The following is a 10790-nucleotide window of genomic DNA, read 5'->3' as shown; positions in this document are numbered from 1 at the left end:
TATTAAAATGCATGTATGAATTGAATTCTTATGAATTTTTTAAATAATTATTTATGGATATCATTATATATTTACTAATTATTTATTGCTATCACTAATTAATAATTATTGCCATTATTTTTACTCCCAACAAAAACATTTTTATTGCCATTATATAGTATTAATATTTGTTTAGTTTAAATGATTTTTTGAACCGTTTATTATCGGTTTAAATAAATTAAATGATTCTAATTTTAAAATCAAAATCAAACCATTTAGTTCGATCCAATTTGGATAAACAATTTCAGTTTTTTTTTTATAATGCAATTTTAGTTTGATTGTGACTCCCTTAGCAATTATTATTACATCTACGTCTAATACATATAAGAGGCAGAGTTACAATATTATTCTTACTTTCGTCCTCCTACACAATGGACCCATATGGTGTTAAGCCGATAAGAGGGACTACCGGAAGAGAAGGGGAAAACTAAGAAGGATTTTAACAGTTACAGTTTGATTGTGATTTGTGACACCCTTAGCAATTAATTTTTTTGGGTAATACCTTAGCAATTATTACAAATACGTATAATACATATTAGAGGTAGAGAGTTACATTATTATCCTTACTTTCAACCTCCTACACAATGGATCTATATGGTGTCAACTGTCAAGCCAATAAGAGAAAGGAAAACTCACAAGAGTCTTCATAAAAAAAACAAAAAAAAAACTCACAAGAGTCCGTATCCTCTTGAGGATTTATCTCCAATAACCTTCTCTTAGTGCCACATATCCTCTCGAGGATTTATCTCCAATAACCTTCTCTTAGTGTCACGTTTCATATTAATTTAGGGAGGAACTCTTTTCCCTTATTATTTTTTTTCTTTTTTATTGTCTTCCTCACAGTGATTGAGTTTACTTAATTAAGATTATTGCCCAAAAAATCAGATAATTAAGATTAGACTCTTTAAATCATATTTCAACCGCTTTAAAACTTTACATATTAATCATTAAAGTTTAATTTGAAAGCTTTGAGGAGACTTTTTATCATGGTCTGATGTATTATCGCATCTATATATATCGGTATCGGGACGATATGTAACGGTTTCGGTTGTGGTCAACCCTAATATTGTGCCAATATCGTATCGATGACATGGTACGAACAAGAGGTAAAATAGTCAAATATCCTCTTTTAAAGGGAAATCGGGAGCAATTTTGTCAGATACGACCGATCCTTGTCGATACCATAGTGGTATCATTTTGATTTTGCAAGTGACTGGTACTTGATCCAATACCAATATATCATGCACTAAAACCATGGGTTTTAGTAATCGATATCGGTCTCTACCGATCCAGATTGATTAGGTTTACCCTGCTTCCTTCAAAAAAATTAGACTTTTCAATTTCAAATTTTAACCTTGTCTGTATTGGTTCATTGAGACGGGATCAACCAGGAATCAGTATTGGTCTCAGTTGATACTGATGCAAATCGGCTAATCCGATACCGATTCTTCAAACATGATATTGTGCCGAAACTAACGTCTAACGGACTGGACTAAAGTGTTACAATGTTTTGAAAGTAAACGGACACATGTAAATTGTAAAATTGTAAGGATGCATTTGGACAAATGGGCATTTGACAAAAACCCAAAAATAAATAACAAAAACACTATGAGAAGGCATATGCTTAAAAGAATACCGTGGGGATTCTTTTCCCCAAAAGAAATTCGCATTTAAATAAATTTTTTGGCTCAGGGCTCTCTCTCCACAGGAAATGACCCTTTTACTCCCTTATGTATGAAATGGTTTCTTTATGACATGTCTATGCCACTTGCTTTGAGAACCCTCTCCCTTTTGTAAAATAGTAAAATGTTCTTGAAGCATAGGTTCCACTAGCATCCCGCGGCTATCTCTTTCCTCCCCCTATGAATTGACATATCTACGCCAAGGAGAGAGATAGACACAAGGGGTGACAGTAGGGCTGTAAATGGATTGGATTCGGCTCGGATAGTGCTATATCCGCATCCGCATCCGATTAGCTATCGGACGGATTCGGATAGTGCTAAACGGATACGGATCAGATATTTTATCTGTTTACATGTAAATATAACTTTCAAATAGCTATAGCCTATCCGTATCCGCATCCGTTTAGCTTTCAGATGGATTCGGATAGTGCTAAACGGATACGGACACGGATACGAAAACGGATTTTGACTATTCATTTACACCCCTAGGTGATAGCACCCATGCTCTCCCCCCCCAAACAAACAGAGAACACTCTCTACCATCAATAAATAGCTAGAGACTTTTTTTGTTAAGTAAACATCTTGTACACCCCAGAGGTTTGTTGACCTATCATGTAGTCCCCAAGATTTTTAAAACCTTACTTACAAACCCATAAACCTCACGATGTTAGTTAGGTTACACCAGACTTGCCCTACCTAGTTGATGAACTTCTACCAATGAGGATCATATTGTAAGGTAAAGATTGACGTTGGGCTTTGTCAGTACCAAATGCAGTTTTTATATGCATCTGTTTCAAGAAGCAGTTTCACAACCTCATAGTTTACCCCATTTACAGCCATGTGCATAGCTATTTGTCCTTTCTTGTCAATCCCCTTTTTAGAGCGATGTGCAAAGCTGTCTGTCCTTTCTTGTCAGTCCTTCCTGTTAACTATGGATCCTTGTCTAATAATGCTTTTACAATTTCAACATACCTTCGTTGAGCAACGAAATGTAAAGCATTTTTCCCATTGGAATGATAAATCTCAAGCAGACTAGAATTTTTTAAGAGCAATTCATTAACTATTGTTGTATGTCCTCTATGTACATCAGATATGAGGGGTAGAATTCAAGGGGCCAAATGTCTTGCTTAATCTTGAGTCATGTTCTAATAGCACCTAAACAATAACTGTATAATATTAGTCACTTTAACTATATGTGAAAATAGCAAGGATCATCTTTTAACATTTTAAAGCAAAAAAACTGGTGTAGGACAAGTTCAAGTCTATGCATTTAGTTCCAACGGTTCCTACAATCAAACCAGATCCAGATCAATAACCTAACACTAAGACCAAATCCTGATCAATAAGCTATTGGATGGGTTGGTTCCAATTCCTAGCAAGACAATCCATTCTGATTATTGGTTCCCCAAAAAGAGACACCATCCATGATGCAAAGTAATGCCACTTCTACCAGTTTCAACCTTCAATAACATAAGATTCTGAAGGTGTTAGAAATCTTCTTTGAGTCCCCATACTAGACTTTTTATCAAAGGGGAAAAGAAACCAGGAACAAAAAACATGGAGTTCTTGCAAGAAATCGAAAAAGATTTCTAACTTTTTTATTTACATTTTTGAAATTCCACATGAAGAGTTTTAACAGAAATGTAGGTATTAACATTTGTCAAAAGATTGTTCTTTTCGCTACTTAGTTGCATCTTTCTCATCAAAGCAGCAGACTACACTCCAATCTAAACAGGGTATTTATTTTTCTGATCTGCTATGCTTCATAGAAACCTAAAAAAATTATGAGTCTTCTCCTTTTCCTTTAATGTCTATTATTCTTGCATGATGTGATGTCAAAATAATTCTTAAAGGCTATGTTTGTTTGGCAAGAAATGAAGAGTTAACCATTTTTTAGCAAAATAAACATGGCCTAAAAGAAAGATTCCCTTCCCTCTTCAAACTGTTTGGTTTTATACCCCAGGACCCAAGATATAGAACAATGGCTCATTCACTTTCCATCCAACAGAAAGCATACATAACAAGAGCAAAATGATCACAGAAACCTAAAATACAAATTACTTAAAAGGTCACAACTACAGACTGAGAAAAGCAATATGCATCACAGAAACCTAAAATACAAATTACTTAAAAGGTCACATCTAAAGACTGAGCAAAGCAAAATGCATCACAGAAACCTACAATACAAATTACTTAACAGGTCACATCTACAGAATGCAAAGCAAAATGTCTTTTTTTCAGCAACTAAAAACATTAGACATTAACAACTGACCTAAGTTTATAACATACAAAAGGCCTAAACCTATTGTCTTCAAATTTTAACCAACAACCCATACACCACAAGCATTCCCAAATGACACTAGTCAACCCCATGTCACTGCACCAAGATGGAGAACAGGAAAGATAAAGGTAGGGTGGCAGGAACAGAAAGGGGGAAAAGAAAGAATCCATGAAGTGTTCTTCCTTTCCTTCCTACAAAGAGAGTGAGGTAGGGTGAAAGGAGAGACTCTGACCTAGTGTCATTGTCAGTCTTCAACCCAAAGATCCCCCACCCTATCGCTTGGAGGGTCTCTCATCATCCTCATCACTACCATCATCGTCAGAATCATCTTTACTTGATCTCTTCCTCTTGGTTGAGACTTCATCCTTTCCACTAGCGTCATCATCATTGTCCTCGTCATCTTCATCAAAATCTTCTTCCTCTCCATTCTCTTCAACTGGCTCAAAATCACTAGCATCTTCCTCAACTTCAGCAGGACCAATAGGTCTTACAAGATAATCTGTTCCCATATCCTCCTATGTAATTAACACAACATAATGTCAGAAAATGAGACAGCTAGAACACGAGATCAGGAATGAAGCACAAAAATTTACCAAAAAAGGTGCATAAGAAAAGTGTGCACATTAAGAGGTGAAACCAAGAGAGGGAAAAAAATATTCCAAGCAAATCATCAGACTCCAAAATGAAAACAAAATACATAGATGTTAATAAGCATGGTTTACTAAACATATATGAATACATAAGAAACATAGTATGAGGGAAGAATCAGACAGCCAATTTCATAACTTGGATGGATCTCATATGCCAAAAGAGAACCGTATCTGGGTGAACCTAACAGAACAAATTATCGCATGCTTAAAAAGAAAAGAAAATGTAGGGAGGGAACTGAGGGAACTTATTTGGTCATCTAATGGTCACTTTTGTCCTAGGAAAAACTGGGTGCATGGAGAGAGCTTATTTGGATCATACAATGGTCACTTCTGTGCAACACTCAAACAGATCTCCTCAGAAGAATGTGTAAACCCCCATGATTGAAATCATAGTTTTCAAAATAGTGTCAACCGAAAGCTGCTGGGTTCCAGTTCATTCGGTTCAGTCTGGTTTTGACTGAAATAAACACGGTTTTTGCAAAGGACAAAAACAACGAATAAATGTCAAGTTTCAAAAGTTAATACTAATAAACCAGCAAATTGAACAGGGCAGCACACACAACAAAAAAAGACAGTTTTCAAAACTACCACTTTTTTACCCAGTTTTTGAACAGGGAAGTTCTGAGTTGAGACTGGACCAAAATCGAGGGGGGTGATTTTGGTTTTTAAATTTATGATTGAAAGTGCACAATGGCACTGATGGTGGTTTATAATTTCCCAAGACATCCTAAAAACCAACAAGTAACAGCAATCAATGCCCACAGAGATAAAAACCCAGTAACTCATGCTCCATCCGGATTCTGGGTTCTGAAATTTTGACTATAAAATCCCAAACTCCAGCCAAAACCAGATTACAAAATTTGATATGTTTTGATTCTAGAATCTAAGAATACTCACATATAATGGAAAAGAATCAACAATGATAAACATAATAAATAATTTACTAAATTGTTCTGAAATGCTAAAGAAAATTACTCACAAAAACAATATTTTAATCATGCAATGGTTCGAATAGAAAACAAAACAGCTAATCCATGTTGTTGAAAGTAACAGAATTTATACACCATAGGTATCCATAATACTTTAAAGAGACCTAACAGATCACTCCACCGAAGCATCCTCCCAAATAAATAAATAACTCAGTCAAATGTCACCCCCAAAGCTGCTCCATCACCACCCTCCCCCACAAGTCACAAAATCTTTCTATGGAATATGGATCACAAAGCTAAAACAAAGACCAAGAAAGGTTTCGAAGGGGCAAGTATAAAGGCAGGATTTCGCTGGCTTATCCAAATCATACAAAAAGGGCATACCCAATGCACAAGGCTCCTGCCATCTTGAGGTCTGGTTAAAGTGGACCTCAGCACAACAGTAAGGTTGCTCCATTGTTTTGTATGTTTATACAACTCATACAAAACAAGTTAAATGTGTAACAGTCAGTAAAATAAAGAAACTAGAATGGAAACTGCAGTCCAAATACAGTAAATAAATTAATATTGTGACATATATCTGAATATGTAGCGAAGTTGAATTTCATTGGCTTCAATCAGGTGAGACAACTTTTGCCAAACCCTTGTATATGACCCTTTATATGAGCCTTTGGGGGATAAGTTCTTAAGGTATGACAGTTAACCTCATTAGCCAATCCAACCCAAGGATAAACCAAGTATTCTCACTTTAGGTGAAAACCCTAACCCAATCAAGTTGAGTCCTGACTCCCACCAGGCCCAGTTGGGCATTGTACACAACGACATATAGTGCCAAAAAGTGTTTTCACAAAAACCCAATGTCTGACAGTTAAACCCACACCACCTGAAAGCTGAAACCAATGTAAGGTTGTAAATATCCACTTGATAACCCAGAAAGGACCAAGATTGGGTTGCCTTAGGTCCAGACTTTCCAGTTAGAATTGTTTATACACATTGTAAGACAAGACAAATTCAGCTAAACCTAAAAATTTGATATTCAAGTCTTTCTCTTTTTTGGCTGATGAACTTTGAATATCTTTGCACTCAAAGCAATCTCAGCACTAAGTAGAACACTTCATTTGATACAATGAATGGAACTACACATAGTATTTCTCATTGCGATTGGGCTTCAGAAGGCCTCAACCCTAGCCAAAATGGCCAAACTAAATTGGGTTTGTTCAATGAAAGACATCCCTGGGTCCTGAAAATGAATCTAGGCTGAGATACTTAAAGTATGGCATGGATCCTGCACAGCCCATATACGAAGGCCATTTTGGGTGGTCAGAATATCTGCCACATGGCAGCTTAGTTGGGCCCAAATTTTGTGGACAGGTAGACTTCAAGATCCCCTATTCACATATCAAATTTAAGCTCCAACAGAGTTTGCCAAGTGGCAAAACAGAGCTTTGAAAATTTTGGAATATGGGAAACTACACAGTAGTCATCAAAGAATCATAGACGTGCGTGGACATACAAGTGGAAACACCGGTGGGGTATATGCTTGAATTAGGCTGTATAATTTGACATGTGGCTAATCCGTATCCTGCACTCTATATCCAAAGGTCAGAGACTCAGAATTGCCACACGTCATTCCACATGGCATAAAAAGGTGGGCTGTCAAGGAAGCCCATCCTATGTGGGCTATGTGAAAACATTTATGCCATACTTAACATTTGTTATAGTTCTAATATAAAGAATTCACAAAACTAAAAAGTTCAAATATGAAATGCGAAACAAGGGTAAGGGAACAATAAATGCAAAAGCAAATTAAAGATATGGGAAAGGGATCGCTGCCTGGGCCTCTAGAGCCTGCACGCGTGCAAGCATTGCCCTGATGGGTTTCCACCTTTCCATGGGGGCAGTGCGGTACTTTCATGTGCTTCTCTGTCTAGGCGCAACGGCCAAGCGGGCTACGCAACCAGGTAGCATTCTTTTCCCCAAAAGATATAGAAGAAAGAAAGAAAGAAAGAAAATAGAAAAAATCTTGCCCCAACAACTTCAAATTAATTTCCAGCTTTTTTGGGGGGGGGGGGGGGGTTGACAGCACTTCTCTAGAATTTGGCTCATTTAGAACCATGTAGCAATCATTTCACAGAAACAGCACAAGACAGGTTTTTGTTGACAACTGAGACAGAGTTGAAGAGATACCAATCAGATAATGAGGGGAAATTTTGAAAAAGATGATAAGAAGAAGACTAATACAAATCACAAAAAAATTGTAATTTTTAAACACTGAAGAAAAATTACACTGAGCATGGCCAAAACACACACACACAGCCTAAACAAGAAGACTAATAGAAATCACAAAAAAATTGTAATTTTTAAACACTGAAGAACAATTACACTGAACATGGCCAAAACACACACACACACACAAAAAGAGGAAATTGCAAAATTCATTAGTAAACATCCCACCTGTGAACAAAAATGATAGGCCAGGACTCAAAATTGGCAGGTCCAAAATAGAACTCTTAAAATAAATAATTGCACTGGATAATACAGACCATTGGATCAGTCATATTTTTTGGCACAGTCAAATCTAATCTAACAAAAGGATCTACATATCAGATAGCCCTACAAGCTGAAACTAGGTAAAGAAAGGATCCTTAGTGAGACCTATCAAGTATGTGCATCCCAACCTCTTTGTATGTGTAGTATCAGGTGTAAAGCAGACAGTGGTCGAGTGACAGGGTAACTAACCAAGTAGTCCTTATTCCCAGAAACAGGCAAAATACCAGATATACCACCCCCCTCGAAATAATAAAAGAGGCTAAGAACTTATCAAACTATTCTCAATAAAAAGATGTCTGCCTTTTCAATTCCAGTAACAATTTTTTTGAAAACAAAAAAAAAAAGTTGGATCTTCTTTAAGTAAAGTACATGATGTTGAATGGTTTCACAAAGGAATTGCAAAAGCAAACCATAAAACAGATAATCCATTAGAAAAGATAAGCAACATAAGGATCATAAAATGAAAACCCAAAACAGAAAGAAGAATGTAAAAATTGCTACATACCAATAGAGTCAATAACATAACAACCACAAAACTTGTAGACAAGTAAAATTAGCATGTTTCATGGTTTGTTGTAAACACATGAAAAACAGCAATAAGAGGGAAGAGAACATACAAATCCACCAAACTAATAGCAAGCTAAATTAAGCAAAATACTCCTATAACATAGTCAACTTGCATAAATGTAAAGAATAGTGAGGGTCAAATAAAGACAATAATGAACAATACCCAAAAATCTGCCAAACAAAAATGCAGTTAACAGGAACAGGGAGTGTTAGCAAGAATCACCATTAGGTGAGTGAAGGATAATGGCCCAAGAATCACCATTAGGAGAGTAACAGATACTCCATTGTATGACCATACACAATTGATTAACCTATACTATAAAATCGAAGACCAACAAAAAAAGGAAATCTATAGATGGCAGCCACAGCTAAATGGAACATGAAAACCCTAGCAAATAAACTATCCAGCCTTTTTCCAGTGAAGTTTTTCTTTGTTCACATAGATTAAGAAATAGTATAACTTTTTTGGGTGTACAAATCATAGAATAGTAAGTGATGAAAAAAAAGGCCTAATTTATTGTCGTAGAATTAATATAATAAAAGTGCAAAAATATGTAACAAATTGGGAAAAAGGATAGCCAAGGTCAGTTTTCCTTTTCTTTTTTTCATTTTTTTGTTTGGGGGTTGGGGGGGGGGGGGGAACTTAAAGCTTAAATCGTAGTAAAAGAAGACCAATAAAATTTTATATTCAAGAGCAGAAACACAAAGAAAAATATATCACAGAAACTACACAAGATCAGGAAGGATCTACAGACTAGACAATTTATTGCATATAAATTACGATTTTTTCTAAATGAAAAGTAGCAATAAGCTGAGACAGTACAATCTAAACAGGAAATAGCAATAGAAGAGTTTTTAGCTACAGAAAAAATAAGGCTGCAGTAGAGATTATTTAATATTACCTCTTCCCCTTCGCCTTCCTCGTCTTCATCATCGTTTTCCTCACTGTTATCATCATCGTCATCATCATCGTCGTCATCGTCATCGTCGTCCTCATCGTCTTCATCTTCATCGTCATCCTCGTCATCTACGGAGTAAACTTGGGGAGCAGCAGCAGAGCGAGGAATCTCCTCAACATCATCGTCATCGTCACCATTTTCACCGTCTTCATCATCATCTTCCTCATCCTCATCGCCATCATCTCCATCCTCCTGCTCCTGTCCTACCGTATCGTCCTTTATTCCGACCGTATCATCATCTTCATCCTCACTGTCATCGTCGTCGTCGTCGACAACATCTTCGCCACTGCTATCATGGATTTTGCCATTCAAAACCCTAATTTCCTTCTCTTTCTCGAGCTCCTTTTCTTCATCCATGATCTTCATCTTCTGCATAATTTTAATTTTTTTTCGCAGATTTTCCAGTTAAAATCAAGAAAAAAATAAATTAAAAATCGAAATTTAGGGAAAACAGGAGAGGCGAGAGGGAAGAGAATACAGGAATTTCTCCGAGCGTTTCCAGTAGCTCTGCAACCATGATCTCAGCCGTCTAACACGAAATCTCACGGATCGATGACGTGGCAACAGAACGGACGGCTAGTGAGGGATCTACCGATAAGACTCTGTGTTTATGTGTTAGTGAAGCTTTGCGGCGCTACATATTCCTCCTCTCACGTGTGGAGGTGTTAAAGTTAAAACCCTCTAGGGCTAACGTTACCTTTACCTAGGGTTAGGGTTCGTACATACCCTAACCGGACCTTAGTTCTATGGTAGTTAAATTGGGCCCAATTTTGTGGGCTAAGTATCCAACCCACCACCCCACCCCCTATTATATTATTGTAACAATCCTTTGATGCATACATACCCATGGCCATACATTTTAGAAGGCATTTTATCTTGTCTAATCATTTTTAACATTTAAAATGGGTATTAGAATTTAGGGAAAGAAAACGCCACCTGGCCGTGTGTGGGGCAAAACTCCTGCGCCTAGACACAAGGCTATGTAAAATGTATGTCGTGCCCTTGAAAATTTTGAACATATTTTGACTGTCATGTTCTTATTTTAGACCATGTAAAACGTACAGTATCAAACTATGTGTTTTTTGTCATTCCAGTTTTTAACTATCTATGGTTTAGATCTTCTCCACATATGT

The 10790-nt window shown here is 36.6% G+C and overlaps 1 protein-coding gene across 1 annotated transcript; it reads right to left on the bottom strand.

Annotated features, from left to right (window-relative positions):
* Positions 1–4190: 4190 nt before the first annotated feature.
* On the bottom strand, positions 4191–10314 carry LOC122672925 (prostatic spermine-binding protein-like). The gene is made up of 3 exons (XM_043870431.1): positions 10136–10314; positions 9601–10026; positions 4191–4517 (listed from the first exon to the last, which is right to left on the bottom strand). The coding sequence occupies exons 1-3, from the start codon at positions 10172–10174 to the stop codon at positions 4275–4277; spliced, it is 708 nt and encodes a 235-aa protein (XP_043726366.1). The 5' UTR covers positions 10175–10314; the 3' UTR covers positions 4191–4274.
* Positions 10315–10790: the final 476 nt, after the last annotated feature.

Source organism: Telopea speciosissima, chromosome 8 (assembly GCF_018873765.1).
Source record: "Telopea speciosissima isolate NSW1024214 ecotype Mountain lineage chromosome 8, Tspe_v1, whole genome shotgun sequence".
Taxonomy (NCBI): Eukaryota; Viridiplantae; Streptophyta; class Magnoliopsida; order Proteales; family Proteaceae; genus Telopea; species Telopea speciosissima.
This window is presented reverse-complemented; position numbering and strand designations above follow the sequence as displayed.

Bases quoted from the DNA above. Each gene is read 5' to 3' on its own strand.
- LOC122672925 (XM_043870431.1), bottom strand. From the start codon at position 10,174: ATGGTTGCAGAGCTACTGGAAACGCTCGGAGAAATTCCT. The intron at 10,027-10,135 runs GTATTCTCTTCC...AAAATTATGCAG, and splicing joins AAACGCTCGGAGAAATTCCT to AAGATGAAGATCATGGATGA. The intron at 4,518-9,600 runs GTAATATTAAAT...TTAATTACATAG, and splicing joins AGGAAGGCGAAGGGGAAGAG to GAGGATATGGGAACAGATTA.